This window comes from Saimiri boliviensis, chromosome 19 (assembly GCF_048565385.1).
Source record: "Saimiri boliviensis isolate mSaiBol1 chromosome 19, mSaiBol1.pri, whole genome shotgun sequence".
Lineage (NCBI taxonomy): Eukaryota > Metazoa > Chordata > Mammalia > Primates > Cebidae > Saimiri > Saimiri boliviensis.
Window position 1 is genome coordinate 35555493 of NC_133467.1, and position 19480 is coordinate 35574972.

At 56.3% G+C, this 19480-nt stretch overlaps 2 protein-coding genes across 5 annotated transcripts; one reads left to right on the forward strand and one right to left on the reverse strand.

The window, feature by feature from the left end:
* Positions 1-362: 362 nt before the first annotated feature.
* TRIM46 (tripartite motif containing 46) lies at positions 363-10453 on the reverse strand. 4 transcript variants are annotated; one of them, XM_074390166.1, is made up of 11 exons: positions 10273-10430; positions 9026-9112; positions 8651-8912; positions 8070-8413; positions 7223-7366; positions 7005-7100; positions 6089-6342; positions 5731-5852; positions 4430-4732; positions 2547-2844; positions 363-1520 (listed from the first exon to the last, which is right to left on the reverse strand). In XM_074390166.1, the coding sequence occupies exons 1-11, from the start codon at positions 10333-10335 to the stop codon at positions 1127-1129; spliced, it is 2367 nt and encodes a 788-aa protein (XP_074246267.1). In that variant the 5' UTR covers positions 10336-10430; the 3' UTR covers positions 363-1126. The 4 variants fall into 4 exon arrangements, with proteins under 4 accessions (XP_074246267.1, XP_003937825.1, XP_010346689.1 ...); XM_003937776.3 differs by lacking the exon at positions 9026-9112 and having other exon boundaries at positions 10273-10453; XM_010348387.3 differs by lacking the exons at positions 9026-9112; positions 10273-10430 and adding an exon at positions 9671-10213.
* A 516-nt stretch (positions 10454-10969) lies between these two features.
* Positions 10970-15665, forward strand: KRTCAP2 (keratinocyte associated protein 2). Its single transcript, XM_003937780.4, has 5 exons — positions 10970-11081; positions 11410-11564; positions 11674-11737; positions 15204-15270; positions 15513-15665. The coding sequence occupies exons 1-5, from the start codon at positions 11000-11002 to the stop codon at positions 15631-15633; spliced, it is 489 nt and encodes a 162-aa protein (XP_003937829.1). The 5' UTR covers positions 10970-10999; the 3' UTR covers positions 15634-15665.
* Positions 15666-19480: the final 3815 nt, after the last annotated feature.

Below are 19480 nucleotides of genomic sequence, written 5' to 3' on the forward strand. Positions count from 1 at the left end.
CTGGCTGCCCCACCAGCGCACTGCCCCTGGGGTGGGCTCCGAAACACCCTGGGAATGGGGAAGTGGTTCTGGTCCCCTGACCCGTTTGGGCCCAGGCATGTTGCCTGTCCCCTCAACCGCATGCCCCCAGGGCCTGGGCGCCACTGGCCCAGACACCCTGGCTGGGGCCTGCCATCAGCAGCCAGAGAGCTACATCCCTTGGCGGTTGTGGTGGGCTCAGGCCGGGCCAGGCCGTGTGAGGCAGGAGGCCCTCCTCCCTCAGGTGCCAAATCCATCCGGTGCGCCGGCCCAGAACCACAGCCCAGCACCCTGTTCCCTCCTGCCCGCCACACCCAGCACAGAAACTAAGAGGAATGGTCACGCTCAGGGAGGCAGAGATGTGCCTGGCATCACAGTTTATTGTTTATAAACCATGAAAATAACAGCTGTTGCTCGGCACAGGCCTAGCAGAGCCCACTGCGGGGGGACAGCAGCAGGCACCAGAAGCCTTGCCTGGCCCAACCCTGTGGGAACACCCAGATTCAGTTGGGTCCCCAAGGGAGACTTGGCACGTTGGCATGGGTGCAGGACAGGTAAAGCATGCAAGAGAGAGAAGGGGTACTGAAGGGGCATGCGGCTGCGGGGTGTTGGGACCCAAATAAATAAAGCAGGATGACAGGGTCCCCTTCCCCTCACCAGGAGTGCCTGGACAGCATCCAGCCCCAAAGCCTCCCTGTCCCAAGGCTGTAGTTCAGCATCAACAGGGTAGGGAGCTGGGCAGGGCAAGGGCAGAGCTGGAGATCGTGCCCAGTGGTCAGGGGCCCTCCCTCCCAATCAGCCTGGGGGCACAAGACAGGGTTGGAGAAGGGGCTCTCTCCATGGCTTGGGTGAGATGCCAAAGGCAGGGCATGGGGCAGACGCAGTGGGGGTGGGGGCTTGGCTAACAGGCAATGGAGAGGATGGGAGCCATCCAGAGAGGTGGGCAGAGGAGAGCCCCTGGGTCAAGAGAAAACCCTGGGAAGACGTAGACACAGGGGAAGGGGCAGGGCCGCATTGTAGGAAGAGTTTGGGGGGAACAATCTGGGCAAAGAGATTTGGGGGCCAGGGCCCAGGAGGACCCCCGGTCTGCATGAGGGGCCTGGAAGGCTCAGTCCAGCTTGGCAAAGCCCCCAATGGTGACTTTCCTCTCAGGCTTAGTACCCACTGGCTCCTGTAGCTGTACTGCGCCACCCCCGATGAAGCAAAAGGCAGGGCATACAGGCCCTGAGCAGTCCAGGGGACACTCCAAGAGCCCACGGAAGGACACGGCATCCAGGAAGGAGACCCGTCCCCGCTCGTAGTCCAGGCAGATGCCCAGGCGGGGCGGCAGGGGCACTGTGCAGCCGGCTGTGGGGCCGTCCCTCCCCGTCAGCCCAGTGTTTGAGCTCGTCCCCGACCCCAGCAGGATCTTGCCCATGCCGATGGTTAGGAAAGCGAAGGGCGGCGACGCCTCCACGGTGGCATCCTCAGCACCGCTGTCGTGCCCGCTGTCCGGGTCGTACCTGCAGGAGCGGGCGTTGGGTACGAAATTTTTGAGGGATGGAGTGACGGATGAGGTGCCGAAGGGAGATGCCGGCAGGATGGAATGCTGAGGAGCAGGAGGTGGAAGGGATGGATTTGGGGTGTTGAAAAGAAAATGTTGAAGAGGCGGGGGTTAGAGTACAGAGTCAGGGGTTTGGGTTCGGTGGGGAAGGGCATTGATTGGCAAGAGTACTTTGGCGCATTGGCAGGGAGGACGGGAAAGACAGTCATTGGTAGAGCACGCGGAAAGGCGTCGAGAAAGACGGTGTTGGGGAAATCACGCTGGGGAGAGGGTTCTGACGATTAGAGGACGTTGGGAAGAATCCCAGATTAGTGACTAAGAAGAGAAAGGAAGTTGGGAAAGGTGGGTGTCAGGAGATAGATGAGGGTGGATTGGTGTCACAGATGAAGGGTGTCAGAGGCATGCGGGGGTGGGGACAGTGGAGTTTAGGAGGGGATTTGTGTTGGAGAGAATGTGCCTTGAAGAAACGAGGGGTTGGGGGATAGAGTGCTGGGGAGAAGGCTCAGGAAGAAACGCGTTGGTGGGAGGGTGTTAAACAGGGAGTTGGGGAGAGGAGGGATATGGAGGTGGGGTGTTTAAGGGAAGAATTTTAAGATGTGGGTGGAGGAGGTCTTGGAGAGCAATGGTTTAGTGGAGAAACAGTGTTGGAAATGGAGTATCAGGGAGAAAGGACACAGACGCTTGGAGAGGTGGGGTGTTGGTCCAGCGTGACAGATGGTTGGAAGGAAGCAGAGATGGCCCCTCTTCTACCATCCCTTCCCCTGACCATACACCACGCTCTGAAAATCAGTCCTTGAAAGCCCTTTGGCTGAGCCCATGCCTCTCCTGGCCACAGGCCTCCCAGCCTGGCTTCCATGCTCCTACTTCACCCTCCTAATCCTCTCCCGGCCCCACCCCAGCAAATCTGTGCTCCGCTTGCCACCCCTGCCCTGCCCCTGACTCCCACCAGGACCACCACACCCCATCCCTTTCAGAGGGGCCTGACCTGGGGCTGATCACATCGGGGGCACCCTGGAAGCTTTCTTGAAGCTTGCTCTCCAGCCCGACGCCCACCTTGACCAAGTAGGAGGCTGGGTCTACGGCGCAGGCCCAGTAGCTGCGGCCCTGAGTCACAGCCACGTCGCCCAGGACCACGTCCACACTCAGGTGGCAGCCGGTCAGCAGCCGGTCGGCAGCCAGCAGCAGGGGCAGCCCTGGGACACTCCGTACTGCTCTCTGGTCCTTGCTGATGGCCAGCCGTTCTCGGCTTGCACCCCAGCGGCCATCGAGGAAGAAGTGCAGGACTGGAAGGAGGGAGAGGGTTGAGATGCAGGAAGAACTTCAGGGACAAACACTGGCACTGGGGGCTGTGAGATTTCGGAACAGGGAAGACGTTGCCCAGGGGGCTCAGCCACCGGGAACAGGCAGGGGGGTCAGGAGAACAGGGCGTGGGAAACTGAAACGGGAAGCATGAGGGAAAAAGAAGGGGGCATTCCAAATGGGCATGGGACCCCAGAGAGCGTTTTCATGGTGACAGTGGGCACAAAACCAGGGCTCTGGACCTGGCTGACTCATGGTGCTTCCTCTAACCCCTTACTTGTTGCCAGCCCCATGGACAGTCCCCACTGTTGTGTTCCACCTGGTGACATTGCCATCGCCATCAACCTATGTCTTCCAGCCCACACTCTGGGTTCACCCTTGGACCTTATACCAAGGCTCCCCTCTCATGCCCACCCCCTGGAGACCAGACTATTTTCTAGAATCACGTTAATAACATTTCACAAGACCTAACCGTGAGCCAGACACTGTACTCAGACTCCCATGGAGCACCTCACATCAGTTGATTTAACACAACCCCATGGGGTAAGTATTAGCATTTTTCTAAAATTATTTTTTATTCATTTATTTTTATTTTTTATTTTTTATTTATTTTTTTTTTTTTGAGACGGAGTTTCGCTCTTATTACCCAGGCTGGAGTGCAATGGCGCGATCTCGGCTCACTGCAACCTCCGCCTCCTGGGTTCAGGCAATTCTCCTGCCTCAGCCTCCTGAGTAGCTGGGATTACAGGCACGCGCCACCACGCCCAGCTAATTTTTTTGTATTTTTAGTAGAGACGGGGTTTCACCATGTTGACCAGGATGGTCTCGATCTCTCGACCTCGTGATCCACCCGCCTCGGCCTCCCAAAGTGCTGGGATTACAGGCTTGAGCCACCGCACCCGGCTCATTTATTTTTTAAGATGGAGTTTCACTCTTGTTGCCCAGGCTGGAATGCAATGGCATGATCTCAGCTCACTGCAACCTCCACCTTCTGGGTTCAAGTGATTCTCCTGCCTCAGCCTCCCAAGTAGCTGAGATTATAGGCATGTACCACATGCCCAGCTAATTTTGTATTTTTAGTAGAGATGGGGTTTCTCCATGTTGGTCAGGCTGGTCTTGAACTCTCAACCTCAGGTGATCTGCCTGCCTCAGCCTCCCAAAGTGCTGGGATTACAGACATGAGCCATGCACCTGACCGTTACTTTTTAGGGAGCGAGGCTATGTTGGCCAGGTTGGTCTTGAACTCCTGGCCTCAAGTAACCCTCCCTCCTTGGCCTCCCAAAGTGCTAGGATTACAGGTATGAGCCACTGTGCCTGGCCAATATTATCATTATCCCTACGGAAAAGGACTCTGCAATTCAGAGAGGGTGAAAAACTTGCCAAAAGCCACCTACACGGTTGGTAAGAGGCAGAGTTGGGATTTGAACCCAAGCAGTCTAGCTCCAGAGCTAGTGTGTGTGACCCAGTATGTTATATGGGCTCTCTAGCGGCACCTGGAAGCAGCTGTCAGGGCCTGGGCCCTGGCAGACCCCATGCCCTTTACGTAAGCACCCGTGCCCGCTCACTCACCGGGTGCGGGGGGCGTGTGCAGGTGCACGTCTTCACTGTACTCGCCGTAGCCAGCCTTGTTCCAGCCACGGACGCGCAGCACATACACAGAGCCGGTGTCGGGGTTCTCAAGCAGGGCACTGGTGCCCCTCACCTCCTCCCGCCGCTGCCAGCGAGCGGGGCCTGGCTGGGCAGGCACATCCGTGCGCCGGAACTCGACAGTATAGTGCCAGGCAGGTGGTGAGTGGGGGGGCAGCCGCCAGCACAGGAAGATCTGATCATAGGCAAAGGTGCGCTGCGTGTCAATGACGGGGGCCTCAGGTGCTGTTGGAAGAGACAGCGGGGGTCAGTCAGGGCCTGGCCACTGGCCTGGCATGGAGGGCAGGGGCAGGCAGGAAAAGGGAAAGCAGCGGGAGCCGGGGGGGTGAGTGTGGGTGAGAGGGAGCTGGGGAAGGACTCCTCCGGGAAATGGGCACAGGAGGGGCAGAGCAGGGCCCAAGAGAGAACGAGGCAGGAAAGCGCTGGGCTGGGGGTCAGGAGGCCTGTGTGCTAGTCCTGGCTGCTGCTACCTCACTCTGGCCTGGAATAAGTCACTTCCCCTTTCTGGGCCCCAGTGCCCTCCCCTGTCAAAGGAGAGTATCAGATCAGGTAAGTTCTGGGGGCCCTTGCAGCTCAGACATTCTGTGAGTTAAGAGGAGCCCCAGGGAGGGGCAGGCAGAGGCCACTGGAGCCCACAGGCAAGAGGGCGTCAAGCAGGAAGGAAGGGGACCAGGCTCAGGAGAGAGATGCAGGAGGCAGCGAGGTGGAAAGCGGGGACAACAGAGGGACAGCAAAAGCTGGTGGCAGGGGTTGGAGGTCAAGGGAAAGGAAGTGCAAGGTCAGAGGGCAAGGGTCACAGGACAAAAGGTCAGAAAGGCCAGGTTTAGGCAAGCGCCTGAAGAAGGCAGAAGGGAGACAGGGCATTGGTCCCGCGGGAGGACCACGAGGTAGGGGCAAGGCGGGAAAGAAAAGAAAGCAAATGAGTGGGTGGCCGAGATGCGTGGGAGCAGCGGGGGGCGGGCAGGGCCCCGGGGCAGGGCCGCTGACTTGCCTGGGGTGCTCCGGAGCAGAGTCCGCGGTGGCCACAGCCTACAAACAAAGAGAGGGAGAAGCAGCGCTGAGCGCGGTGGGACGGTGTGGCAGGGTGGGCTGGGCGGGAGGAGTGGCTGGCCAGGCCGGGCAGGAGGCCGGGAGGTCCCCGGTGGGCACTGCCCCCCGGGCCCGCTGCTGGGGAGGAAGGGAAGAAGGCTCTGGTTGGGCATGGGGCCTGGCCATCTTCTTACCTCGCAGGAAGTTAAGCTCTGTCAGCAGCTTCATTTCACGCCCCACGTCGAGCTGGCAATGGCGGAAGGAGGAGCTGGCAGCTGGCCGGAATGTCTGGAGGGCCTCAGTGGCTCGGGCAATCCTGGCATGGGGGCAAGAAAGGGTCAGGTCCTGCCATCTGGGCAGTCACCCTTCCTCTAGATTCTGTCTTGCCTGCCCCTAGAGCCTTGACAACTGCTTTGGAAGCTGGTATTAATTTGGCCTCAGGATTAATTCTCAGAACCCCGGTTCTCCACCTGGCAATACTCTAGACATTGTTCTAGCTGCTGGCCATACCCTCGATGTCCCTGCCCCTTAGGAGCCCACGCCCCTGAGTACCTGTTGTGCAGCTGCTTGGCGGCTTGCACAAAGCAAGGCTGGTCTGTTTCCTTAAGTACTTCCTGGGCATAGCCCACCAGACCCGAGCCATCCAGCAGGCTCCGGTGCTCCTGGATCTGGGCGCTGAGACGGGCCAGCCGCTCCTGCTGGCATTCTTCAATGGCCTGAAGCAGTGATGCCCGCTTCTCCTCCAGCACAGCCCCCAGCCCCCGCACCAGCTGTGACACCTCCTCCTTGGCCTGCTGACCACTCACCTGCCCAGGGAGCAACACCCAAACGATGTGTGACTTACTGTCTTCTCTGTGGAGGCAGCACTGGTGCCGGCCTCCTTGGACACCACAGTGTGGCTAAGGTCACAAGGGGTCTGAGGGAATCCTGCTCGCGTGTTCCTACAGGGTCTGGGCTCATGGCTGCAAAGGCACTTCTAGATGGACTCAGCTCGCAATCATTTGTGCTAACCTTCCTGGATCCCCACATCGTAATCCTGACCCCTTAGTGACTCATCCAAATCAAAGAGGCCATGGCTACACTAATGTCCACTGGCATCTATGCCATCCCTATTTGTCCATCCCTGTGTTAGCCAGCTCGGACATCCTGGGAGAAGGTCATCACCTCACTCTAGCACTAGGGATGTGTGCCATCCTTGGTTGGCGCCTGAACCTCAGAGCATCTGAGCTACGTGTGGGGTTTTCTGAGCTCTCTTTCTCCTGAGCTATAGCCACCCTGCCCCCACTGCAGCCCAGGTATAGCCTGGCCTGGGGCAATGGTGTTCCCGCCAACCTGGTTTAACCAGAACCTGGACACCTTACGGGCTTCCTGAGCTAGCGACGAGGTGATTGGGTCATGACCACCCACACCCCCTTCCTGCCCGCACTCCCAGGCAGGGCCCAGGGCCCACCTCTGTGCCCTCCCTCACCTCGGTGTGCCTCACGGCCTCCTCCAGCTCACAGATCTGGGTCTGTACCGTGTCCTGGTTTCCCAGGATGTATGTCAGGCTCTTTGTCAGCTTGTCCTGAGGGGGAAGAAGAAAGAGGTGGGCATCATGCCCAGCTCTGCAGAAGCCAGCAGTTGGGAGGAGGTGCAAGAGGGTAAGAGTGTGAGTTGGCACTAGGGTTGGATGAGGGGAGTCCTTACCTTGAGGGCCTGGTAGGCACTGAGCACTGGTGTGATCTTGTGCCCGCTGTGGGTGCGCCGCACCCGGCAGAGTTGACATACCAGCCGTTGGCATGTCTTGCAGTAGTGGGTCACCTCTTCCTTGTGGTCTGGGCACATAAGACCCTAGGGACACAAAGAGCAATGGGATGGTCAGCCAATGATGTGGGTAAGGGTGCTGTGCTATCAGGACAGCAGTTTGGTGCCCTCCCTCCACTGGCAAGATGGGAGTGGAGAAGTCTGCCGGTGGTGCTCCACAGTGCCACCTGGTGGTACATGCTGGTATCAAAGCGAGCCTTTCCTGCAGTCTCCGGGCGGTGCCCATTTCACCAGCATTGCACCTCCCTTCATCTCTCTCACTGGGATATGTGGTGGTAACAGTAACAATGATGACAATTATTCTTAGCCTGGTAGTTAATAATTAACCTTGTCCATCTTGTTTACTGCTGTATCTCCAACACCTAGAATAGCCCCACGCACATAGGTAGGTGCTCAATAAATATTTGTTTAGTAAGTCAATGCACACAAACCTTTTTAGTGTGCAGATAACACTTTTTAGTGAACAAACATTATCTCACGCCATCCTCTCAACAACCCTTCAGGTATGGCTATTGCAGGGTAGATAACTACCATCCCCCTGTAGTAAATCAGATGGAGGCCTGAAGTTGTTGAATGATTTGTGCGGTGACTTTCTTACAGATTCCAGGGATAAGTGCTTGGCAGTGGAAAACTCTTCCCACTTCCTTTTGGAAACCCACAATGCCAGGCACCCCAGCCCACCTGGAGCAGCATGTCCCTCCCTCCCCAGGCCTTGTAAGGGCTGGCTCACCTTGGGGCGGAAGGAGAGGGTGGGCAGGGTGGGCTCATGCTGGGCCTTCTGGGTGCCCCAGGGGTGGAAGAGCTTGAAGCACTCATTGCAGAAGGTGGCTCGGCACTCCGTGCAGCCCTTGGTGGCCTCTAGTGGTGGGGGCTTGCATAACTGGCACAGGATGGCACCTCCCACACTCACACTCTGGCGGTACCGCTCCACCACACGCTCCAGGGTCAGGTTCCTGAAAAGCCCTGCCAGGCCCCGCTCCCCAAGCTCCACATCACCTTGGCAGGCTGGGCACGGGAACATGATCACCTGGGGGTGCAAAGCACCTCGCTTCCTCCCAGGGTATGTCCCAAAGCCTGTGGATGAACCAGGGAGGGAGAGGATGTGAGAGTTACAGCTGGCTGGGTGTGGGGAAACCTGTTAAATTAAATTAGATTTTCATTATGCCAGAACTCAGCTCTCATTCGAGCCTGCATAAGCAGTATCTCCACCCCCCAGAAAGCCAGACAGATGCCCCTGAGTGATGGACTTCTTCCATCTTCCTGATGAATAGCTCGGCATTCCCACCCCCACCCTACAGGCCCCAGTCCCACCTGACTTAAGCAGCCGGTCCAGGCGGTCTGGCTTGGGGAGAGTTCTGCGGGAGAGGCGGGGGCTGCGGGTGGAAGGGGTGGAGGCAGGAGAGGTGGGTTCGGAGCTGGGGTCCCCGCCATGTCCTATGTAGCCCTGCTGGCCCAAGACCTCCCGGGCACAGGCCTGGCACACATTGTGGGTACAGGGCAGCACCAGTGGCTGCTTGTACATCTCTTGACACACTGGGCACAGCAGTTCCTTCTCCATGTTCTTCATGCTGGTCTGTGGAGGGACCAGGAGGCTAGGTCAGCGCTTGGACACCTAGGCATACCTCAGCAGCCCCTCGGCTGCCCTTGGATACCCTAGGGGTCTGAGGAAGGAGCGAGATAAGCTACCTGCAGCTTTTCCCCAGCACTTGCCTTGGGCTGGTTCACAGACCTTTCCAGACCTCTGTCCCTTGCTTCTGTTTCCCTGCTGCAGAGCTAAAGGCCCAGAGGAGGGATCGTTGGCGCTGTGTCCTCTCCAGCCTCAAGCCCGATCCCCATTTCTCCAGCTGAAGCAGCCCCAGCTGGCAGCCCCCTCACCTGCCTCCATCCCCCATCTCTGGGCAGCTCGCCCCTGGCATTTTTCTCAAGGACACCGCCCATTCTGCAGCTCCATGCAGACCCCCACTCCCTTCTCTAGCAGCACCCCTATGCCGTGATGCCTCCCCAGAGCCAGGCGAAGCTGGCTCTCCATCCTGCTGGCTCCACTCGTCCTCCTGCCGCGGCTCCGGCCTGCGGCCGCTCCGGCCTCCATTCCCCATCCTTCACTTCCCCATCGGTCTCCTCCAATCCCTCTTACCAACCCATTCCCCTTCGCCCCCATCAGGCCCTCCCACCCTCTCCCGTAGCGCAACCCCGGTCAGCAGCACCCCCTTTTCCGAGCTAGCTAGGGAATTAAGAGCCCCGCCTACTCGCCCCCTCCCCACCGGAAGTCCCCTCCCCCTCTTGGTGGCGAGAGTGGGGGTCCTCAGGCTATGCCCCACCCCCACACCTCACCTTGGTCCCTCTCTTCGCAGCCATCCCGGTCAGGGGCGCAGCTGACACAAAGGAGGGAGGGACAGGGAGGGGGGGAGGAAGTGGTGGGGGGAGCACGGTTGGCACCGCCCCTGGGAGAGCCGGGTACGGGTTGCCATGACAACCGCAGGCTCAGAAGCAGCCCTGAGTGGGGGTGCGTGGGGTGGGGTCTTGGGGAGGGGTCCAAATTGGGAACTGCACTGTGGGGCGGCTCCTACATCATCCCCCACCTGTCCTCAGTTTTCTTGGAAAATATCCAAGCGCACACGTCCCCCTCCTTATAACAGCGCCTTTCCCCTGAAGCCCCAGCCCCAGTGCACTGCTGGAGGCCACCCCAGCCACCCGCTGCGTCCGGGCTGCTCCTGGCTCCCCAGCCCTAGCGCGCCGACGCCTTCACGGCACTCACCTCCGGGCTGCTCCCGGGATTACTCTCATACCTGCATCCCGACCCTCCCAGCCATTTCTGCCATCGCTAGCCCGCTGTATACAACCCAGCATCTTCCTGGATCCCCACCTGTTCCAGGTCCCAGATTGCCCCAGAACCCTATGTGCCCCCCCCTTCCCTCGACCCCACCTTAACTCACACTGATGCGGACCAGTGCGTCCATGATGGAAGTGAAGGTCTGCATATCCTCACCCTCTGCCATGGCCCTACCGTGCCCGCCCGCCCCCGGATGCCCGAGCCCGGCTGCGGCTGCGAACCCCGGGCTTAATGCAGGAGCCCAGTGGGGGTGTGAGGAGGGCTGGGGGGTGAGGTGTCACTGCGCATGCTCCAGGGACCTGCCTCGAACAGCGCCCGTCGGGGTAGGGGGTGGGAAATAGTTCTCCCCACGTGGTTCTCAAAAGCCGGTCGGGGGGTTGGGTAATATGGAAAGGTATTTGAGGGGGGAGCCATTTCTGATATTCTCAATTTTCATTGGCTCCTAAGCTTACTCATATTAAGCCGGGGGTTAGTTTCAGAGGAAAATGGGTTCCGGGTTGGGAGCACTAAATTTTGGGTTGGGAGATGTTGAGGCAATGATCATGGGGCAGGGAGGTTTTAGGAACCTGTAATAGAGATGACAGAAATGGCAAAGAAAAGAGATAGATGCCACAGGCATGGGCCCAGTGACTTAAAGAGGTAAGTGCCGCTTGTGCAGAGTGGCAGCAGATGCACCAGGTATGAGGAAAGTCTGGGGACCAGGGCGGTGGCCGAAGATGCCCCCTCGACGCAGGATTTCCTCCCTGTCGCAAGAGGGCGCTGCGTCCAGGCGCCGAGAGGAGGAAAGAGGAAGACGCCGGGAATAGCGAGTCCGAGTTCAGCGCTGACGCATGCGCATAGCTGGCGGTACCCGGTTCGGCTCCGCTTTGTTGGTCAGCGGCGCCGATTGGACTCACAGGCGGGGAATGATGGGTAACAGGACCGGTGGGGTCCCCGGGAAGTGCTAGCGGGGGTTGGGGTTGGGGAGGACAAGCTCTCCTCGTCCTCTCCCAGCAGAGCTGACGTGTCCTGAGTTCCGGGGCGTGGGCATTACCCCAGAACGAGATGGTTCGGGGTGTCCGGGGCTGGGAAGTAACCTGGGGGTCGCCGCGCGGTGTGGGGAGTTGGGGAATGTGGCTGCAGTCCCGGGGGAGTTCTTGGAGGGGGTCGGCCCACCGAGCTTCGGGACCGGCCGAATCTGCCTGTAGCTGCCCGGAGGGAGGGCCGAGCCTGACTCCGTCTCTTCTCCCATCCCCTCCAGTGGTGGGTACAGGCACCTCGCTGGCGCTGTCCTCCCTCCTGTCCCTGCTGCTCTTCGCTGGGATGCAGATGTACAGCCGTCAGCTGGCCTCCACCGAGTGGCTCACCATCCAGGGCGGCCTGCTTGGCTCGGGCCTGTTCGTGTTCTCCCTCACTGTATCCTCCCTGCGGTGGGAGGGGGCTGGCCACGTAGGCATGTGCCCTTCGCCTTCCCCACACAGCTCTGTCCCCGTTGCACGCCCTACTCCTTAACTCCCTCGAACAGGCCTTCAATAATCTGGAGAATCTTGTCTTTGGCAAAGGATTCCAAGCAAAGATCTTCCCTGAGAGTAAGTGAAAATCGGAGCTTGAGTATTTAAACTTTCTCCTTTTTTAACCTTCTGAAACAGGATATTGAATTTCCAGATGCTTAGGTATAAAGGTTTTTAAGGAGATATATGTATACTAAAGCTGTCTGAAGACAGATGACGCTTTTTGATTCTGCACCTTGTATATAGCTCCTGGAATTGGAGCTGGAAGAGAAGGCCTTGGAAAGCAAGAAACTTTGGTACCTTCTGGCCAGCTCCCAGGGAAGGTTTGAGGAGAACAGGCACGTTTGGGCTGATGTTTTGCGTCTATTCTCTGGGAGATGGTCCTTGTTCCCACCAGAGGCAGCAGCAGGACCAAGTTCACCACGGCTTTCTGATGTGAAATTGACTCAATATTAGAGAATTCTATTTTTTTTTGGGGGGGGGGGGAGACAGTTTCGCTCTTGTTGCCCAGGGTGGAGTGCAATGGTGTGGTCTTGGCTCACCACAGCCTTCTCCTCCCAGGTTCAAGTGATTCTCTTACCTCAGCCTCCCAAGTAGCTGGGATTACAGGCATGTGCCACCATGCCCGGCTAATTTTTTGTATTTTTAGTGGAGACGGGGGTTTCTCCATGGTGATCAGGCTGGTCTCGAACTCCCGACCTCAGATGATCCACCCAACTTGGGCCTCCCAAAGTGTTGAGATTACAGGCGTGAGCCACCGTGCCCAGCCAAGAATTATAGTTATTTGAGGGGATTGGGAAGAGCCTAAATACTAGAGGCATCAAATTTCTGTGGCAGCAGGAATCCTGACCCAATCAGAATAACTGTTAGATTATTTCCTGTTTGGGGTAATTCTTGTTCAATTGCTCATGTAATCAAGAATTGATGATTTAGTTATGTATAGACAATTAAGTTCGTAACGCAAATTAAGCATTAAGGCCAGATCACGTAAGGAATGCCACATGCTCAGAAATTCACAGCAGGTGCCAGGTGTGGTGGTACACGCCTGTAGTTTCATCTGGTAAAACAAAGATCTATCACGGTTGCCCTTAATCTTTTCTCTTTTTTTTGAGACAAGGTTTCACTCTGTCACCCAGGCTGGAGTGCAGTGGTGTGATCATGGCTTATGAAGCCTTGACCTTCTGGGCTCAAGTAATCTTCCCACCTCAGTCTTACCAGTAGCTGGGATTACCAGTGAGTGCCACCACACCTAGCTTATTGTTTGTTTGTTTATTTATTTATTTTTTGAGACAGAGTTTTGTTCTTGTTGCCCAGGCTGGAGTGCAATGGCGCAATCTCGGCTCGCTGCATCCTCTACCTCCCTGGTTCAAGCAATTCCCTGCCTCAGCCCTCCGTGTAGCTGGGATTACAGTATGTGCCACCACACCCAGCTAATTTTGTATTTTTAGTAGAGATGGGGTTTCTCCATGTTGGTCAGGCTGGTCTCGAACTCTTGACCTCAGGTGATCTGCCCACCTTGGCCTCGCAAAGTGCTGGGATTACAGGCATGAGCCACCGTACCCAGCCTAATATTTTAAGTTTTTGTAGAGATGGGGTTTTACCATGTTGCCCAGGCTGGTCTCAAACTCCTGGGCTCAAGTGATCTTCCTGTTTTGGCCTCCCAGAATGCTGGTATTACAGGTATGAACCACTGTGCCTGGCTGCCCTCATTTCTTTGCCCTGTTTGAGGACTTGCTTTCTCTGCATAGCCCTTTTGCAGGCTTCCATAGTTTCTTCCATCCAGCAGCTCTGGGACTTCTCTCTTAGATTTTGTTTCTATGTGTATTGTCTTCATTTGCTGCTTTTTTTTTTTTTTTTTTTGAGAGGGACTCTTGCTCTGTCGCCCAGGCTGGAGTGCAGTGGCACAAACTCAGTTCACTGCAGCCTCTGCCTCCCAGGTTCAAGTGATTCTCCTGCCTCAGCCTCCCAAGTAGCTGGGATTACAGGCATGCGCTATCACACCTGGCTAATTTTTGTATTTTTAGTAGAGATGGGGCTTCACCGTGTTGGTCAGGCTGGTATTGAACTCCTGATCACAAGTGATCTACCCACTTCAGTCTCCCAAAGTGCTGGGATTACAGGCGGGAGCTACTGTGCTTGGCCTTTCAGTTGCTTCTGTTGGCTGGGAGGGATGGCACATGCCTGTAATCCCAGCACTTTGGGAGGTGGAGGCTGGCAGATCCTTTGGCCCCAGGAATTCAAAACCAGCCTTGGCAACATAGATAGACCCGGTCTCTACAAAAAATACAAAATTAGCTGCTTATGGTGGTACATACCTGTAGTCCTAGCTACTCAGGAAGCTGAGGTGGGAGGATTGCTTGAGCCCAGGAGGATGAGGTTGCAGTGAGCTGAAATCGCACCACTGTACTCTACCCTGGGCGACAGAATGCAATGCTGCCTCAAAACTTTAAAAAAAAAAAGATTCCACTGTGGTGGGGCAAAGTTCTTGGCCCTCTTTGCCTTCCCTGCCCTCTCTACCTGGGCAGGTGGGGTCCTGTTTGTCCTTGCTTTTGTCTTCCCGCCTTCTCTCCCATATTCCAGATAACCTAAAGTCCTTTCCTGTCCCCATGAACAAGTGGATCCGAGCCCTCTGCCCTCCAAACCTGTGTCCAGGGAGCAAGGCCCTCAACTTCCACTGCTGGTCACTCAGCTTCATGAATTGACTCTCATTGGCTGGCTTCTGTCGGAAAGGCCTTAACTAGATTCCCCAAATGGGAGCGCACCTTGCCCTTCAGGCTCTGTTGTCTATCACCTTTCCTTTTCCCTTTTATGGGAGGAAAGCCAGGAGGTTATATGAGATTTGGGGCAGAGCTGGTTAAAAAAAGAAAAAAATATATACATCTACATCCATGTTCTTTTTGTTCTGTTATTTTATTTATTTTTTTAAAGATGGGGTTTCACCATGATGGCCAGGCTGGTCTTGAATTCCTGACCTCTCGTGATCCACCCACCTCAGCCTCCCAAAGTGCTGGGATTACAGGCATGAGCCACTGTGCCCGGCTCTTTTTTTTTTTTTTTTTGAGAAAGGGTCTCACTCTGTTGCCCAGGCTAGAGTGCAGTGGTGCAATCACAGCTCACTGCAGCTTTGAACTTTGGGCTCAAGGATTCCTCCCACCTCAGCCTCCTGAGTAGCTGGGACTATAGGTGTGTACCACCACATCTGGCTAATTTTTTTTTAATTAAATTTTTATATTTTATTTTATTTTAGAGATAGGGTCTCACTTTATTGCTCAGGCTGGCCTCAAACGCCCGGGCTCAAGTGATCTACCCATCTCCACCTCCCAAAGTGCTGGGATTCCAGATGCTAGCCACCACACTCAGCCTCCTGCCTCCATGTTCTGGGTATCATTAAGGTCATCCGAATCATCTTGCTGTTGTCATGCATACCCTTCTAAGCGGGTTCCCCAAGATGCAGAGAGCCCTACATTGCTCCTGGACTCCACGTGCTAATGCCTAGTATTTCCATTCTGACCGCTGCTCTCCTTGTCTCTTCTTGCCTCCCCAGTTCTGCTGTGTCTCCTGTTGGCTCTCTTTGCATCTGGCCTCATCCACCGAGTCTGTGTCACCACCTGGTATGTTCCTGACAGCTGGGTAAGGGGCGTAGCATGCTGTTCTTTGGCACTGGATCCTACTGTGATGGTGCCAGACTTTCTCCATCCACACCCACCTCTCCCTCTGTTCTCCCTCCTTTGTCCTTCCCCATTTTCCTAAACCTGAGCTTGGATTCTTTCTCTGATGCTAGCGTTGTCCCTAGGAGGCACCGGGCTGGCAGCATGCCCACTGGTGCCATGACCTTTCTGTCTTCACCATATAGCTTCATCTTCTCCATGGTTGGTCTGTACTACATCAACAAGATCTCCTCCACCCTGTACCAGGCAGCAGCTCCAGTCCTCACACCAGCCAAGGTCACAGGCAAGAGCAAGAAGAGAAATTGACCCTGATTGTTCAATAAAATTGACTATTTGTAGCTCTGTGAGTTGTGATATATTGTGGACCTCATCTACCAGTGCCCAGCTTAGGTGTACAGAATGTTAAGACCTTTGGGCACCTACCATTTTCAGAGCTTGGGAATGGTGAGGCTTGCCTTCCTCCCACATTCATTTTTACCAACTATCTGTTGAACACCGTCGGTGCCAGGCATTTGGCCAGGCACTGAAGTGACATATAATCGTGTGCATCTCATCATGGAAGAAAAGTACATGAATGTTCTGCAGTCTTGACCTTTGGGGAAAGGGGGAAAGGCTGCAATGCAGGAAGGCCTGCCTGTCAGCACCAGAAGGGAGCTTGAAGCAAAAGAGTAAAGGAAGGAAAGGTCCCTCACTCCTGCACTGTTTGATGGGGTTCCATGTGATAACTTTACCACTCCAGCTTGAGCAAGGCAGGCTCAAGCCACCGCGCCCAGCCCAAGCCACCAGTCTTTATTGTCTGTTATCAGCCTCTGGAATAGACAAAGCTAACCAAGACAAGGTGCGCACCCTAAAGCCCACACCACTGAGCAAATGAGTGCCCTGCCCTTTCTGCTGCAAGTGCATAGGTGGGACCTCCCTTCGGATGCTGCCCAGGACATAGCCATTCTACTCCAGCATGAACATATGCCTACGTTTAGAAAGACTGCAGGGCGGTCACCTGCTCCTAGCCTCTCTTCTGGTGCCTTCATTTTCTCTCTATCTTGTAGCCAAGACCCTGGGAACTTCCTAAGTTTTAGCAAAGTATATAAAACAGTAGGAGCAAGGACACTAAGCTTTGAGCCAGCCTTGATGGAAATGAGCCAGCTGGCTACTTGCACCCTGCCCTGTCTGTGCTGTCATGAGGAACAACTCTGTGCAGAGTGCCTGTTCTTTGGGGCTCCTAGGTGCCCTGCCTCGTGCTCAGTGGTGTGGGCTTTAGGGTGCGCACCTTGTCTTGGTTAGCTTTGTCTATTCCAGAGGCTGATAATGGACAATGAAGACTGGTGGGTTGGGCCGGGCGTAGTGGCTCAAGCCTGTAATCTCGGCACTTTGGGAGGCCGAGGCGGGTGGATCACCTGAGGTCAGGAGTTTGAGACCAGCCTGTCCAACATGGGGAACCTCGTCTCTACGAAAAATACCAAAATTAGCAGGGTGTGGTGGCACGCGCCTGTGTTCCCAGCTCTTTGGGAGGCTGAGGCACGATAATTACTTGAACGTGGGAGGTGGACTGTGCAGTGGGCGGAGATTGTGCCACTGCACTCCAGCCTGAACAACAGTGAGACTCTGTCTCAAAACAGATGTGGGTTGGTTGAATGAAATAACCTGTCCAGAACAAACAAAATCCTGTCCATAGGTGCCTGAGTTAGGGAAGAAGACCCAACGAAGATGAAGAAGTGAATAGAGTTTTGGTCAAGCGCTAGAGGCTACCCACTCCACTCCTATCTTTGGCTACAACCGCAGACCTTCTATAACCTGGCCGAGGAAGTGCTACGCAGTTTATCCAAGACGCCTGCAGGGGGCGCTATGGACCCACGTCTCCCTCCTCCCAGGCCAGCCAGCCCTGAGGGCCAGGAGGGGCGTTCGTTGCTGCTGGGTCCTTCCCTGGGAAGCAAGCCTTCTTAGAAGACTCGAAAGACAGTTTCATTTGGAAGGACTGAATCCTGAATTAAGCCTTTTCTCTCTGTAGGCTGGGAATGGAGGCAGAAAGCTCAGTGGAGACCAGAGAGAGCCTCCCTGATAGGATGGCCGCTGTAGGCTCTGGCTCACTCGCTGTGTATTGATGGTTGGGAGGGGTGGCGCGGTGGGTTGTGATAGACGAGACCCTCCAGGAGATGAGGTGAGGTTGTCCGAGATAGTCTCTGGGCTTCAGGGGAGGCTGGGTTGGTTCTAAGTCTCACTGTCAAACCTCGACTTTGTCCTAACCCGAAGTGGGAGCACTGGGCAGAGGGTCAGGTCCCAGTCCAGGTGAGCACAGACACAGCTTGTGGGGAATGGAGGGGGGTGGTCTGGGGATCCAACCACCAGAGGGCACCATGCCTTCCACAGCGGGTGCTGGCTTGGGTGGGGACCAGCAGCGAGCATCATCTGTATGGCTAGAGGAGGGTGGGGAGGAGAGCAGGTGCCAGGGCAGTGCCAAGGGATCTGAGCACCTGCTGCCACTACTGCGTAGGCACCAGGGGCAGCATGTGGCCCAGAAATAATGACGCTTTCGTCAGGGAATGAGTGCATTTTACAGGGCAGGTCGGCGCCGACGTCGCAGCTCTCTTCCCTGCCTGGTGGCAGGCTGCCTGCACCTGACCTGCCAATTAACGCTGGCAGGAGTACCACAGCCACCTAATCACTACCATTAGGGAAGGGGGCGTGAGGGCTCCAAGGCTCCCAGAGCCCTGAGGGTGAGAAGGGCAAAGGTGCAAACCTCTTGGCCCCTAGACTCCTGGGGCTCAGCTCCACCCCGGAGGAGGCGGTAGGCCTGAGGGAGAGACAGGCGTCCCCGCCCCTGGGGGACAGAGGGAAGCCAGATGTTTCCTCCTGCTCCCTCACACGTGGCCCTGACACCGCCGGCACCCGCAGCCAGCTCCGGAAACAGGAGTCAATAACGCAGGGGACGGGGAGAGTGGAGGACGGCGGGAGGGCGCTCGCTCTGCGGGTTCCTGGGGGCAGAAGTGATGCCTCCAGAGAAAAGGGAGGGCAGGGGCAATGTGAGACGAAGGGCCAGGAGGCTGACTCCCCGAGGACTGGCACTTAGGCCCTGCCGGCGGGTCGGGGCGGGGGCTGGGGGCGCCCAGGGCAGGCAGGGAGGGGAGTCTGCGCCAGGCCTTGGCTCCAGCCCTTTCCGGCCCTTATTGTCCTTGGTGAGAACAGGACGCTGTCCCGTTCCCACTGCCGGGCTCCCCCAGCTCTGCTCCCCAGGGGCTCGGGAAGGATGTTGGGAAACAAGAGAGAGCCAGAGACCCGTAGAGACAGAGATGCTGAGAGACACAGAGATAGATACAAAGGGGAAAGGTTCAGTCAAAAGCGGGCATTGAAGCTTATTGTGAGCCCAGTGGGGCCTGAGCGCTGTGGGAACCGCGGAAGAATGGGAAGTCTGGAGGCCCTGCCCTGGGGACCTAGGACCCGCCAGCCCTGTGCACCGACCTCCTTGACTTAGGCTTACTAGGATCTGCCTCTCAGGCGAACGAGGGTGGGACCCTCACACAGCCCAGCTGGGGCACTTAATAACTCTGCTTTAGGTACCTTTCTTTGCTCTTCTCCCGGAAGACTGGAGGCTCCTCAGGCAGCAGTCCTGGGATCGGGATCAGGTTCCCAAATCCACCCCCAGGGCTGAAAGCCCGCGGGCCACACAGAGGTTGCTCTGTAAGTGCTCTTTGGTTGACTTCCTGCAGACGCAGAGAGAGAAGCCCCCCAGTTGGCCCTGTGGTTAGGCACCCCATCACCTTGGGTGAAGGGTCAGGTGGAGGAGGCCTGACCACTGGCAGGAGGCAGAGTTTAGAGCTTTTGGCAGAGTTTGAAGAACCATCTATTCCCACCCCAGCCTCTGCAGGGGGCCAGGGGCAGGGTGGGAAACTGGAGATTTCAGCAACTGCTTCCTTGGAGACAGGACTTCTGAAAGATGGAGAGAAATCTAGATCCCTACTGTCTGTGGAGGATCCAGATACACTTGAAAATGAAGAAAAACAGGCACATTTACATTTAACAAATTAACTTGTTTGTTTTTTTTTTTTTTTGAGACAGTGTCTTGCTCTGTCACCAGGCCCCAGGCTGGAGTGCAGTGGTGCAATCTCGGCTCATTGCAATCTCCACCTCCTGGGTTCAAGCAATTCTCCTGCCTTAGCTT

Excerpts from the sequence above, each read along its gene's own strand:
- TRIM46 (XM_074390166.1), bottom strand. The coding sequence starts at position 10,335 with ATGGCAGAGGGTGAGGATATGCAGACCTTCACTTCCATCATGGACGCA. Across the intron at positions 9,113-10,272 it reads ACGCACTGGTCCGCATCAGT|CTCTGCAGCAGGGAAACAGA; the intron begins GTGAGTTAAGGT and ends CTGGGCCTTTAG. Across the intron at positions 7,367-8,069 it reads CCCTCTCCTTCCGCCCCAAG|GGTCTTATGTGCCCAGACCA; the intron begins GTGAGCCAGCCC and ends TTGTGTCCCTAG.
- KRTCAP2 (XM_003937780.4), top strand. The coding sequence starts at position 11,000 with ATGCGCATAGCTGGCGGTACCCGGTTCGGCTCCGCTTTGTTGGTCAGC. Across the intron at positions 11,082-11,409 it reads TCACAGGCGGGGAATGATGG|TGGTGGGTACAGGCACCTCG; the intron begins GTAACAGGACCG and ends CATCCCCTCCAG. Across the intron at positions 11,565-11,673 it reads TGTTCGTGTTCTCCCTCACT|GCCTTCAATAATCTGGAGAA; the intron begins GTATCCTCCCTG and ends TCCCTCGAACAG.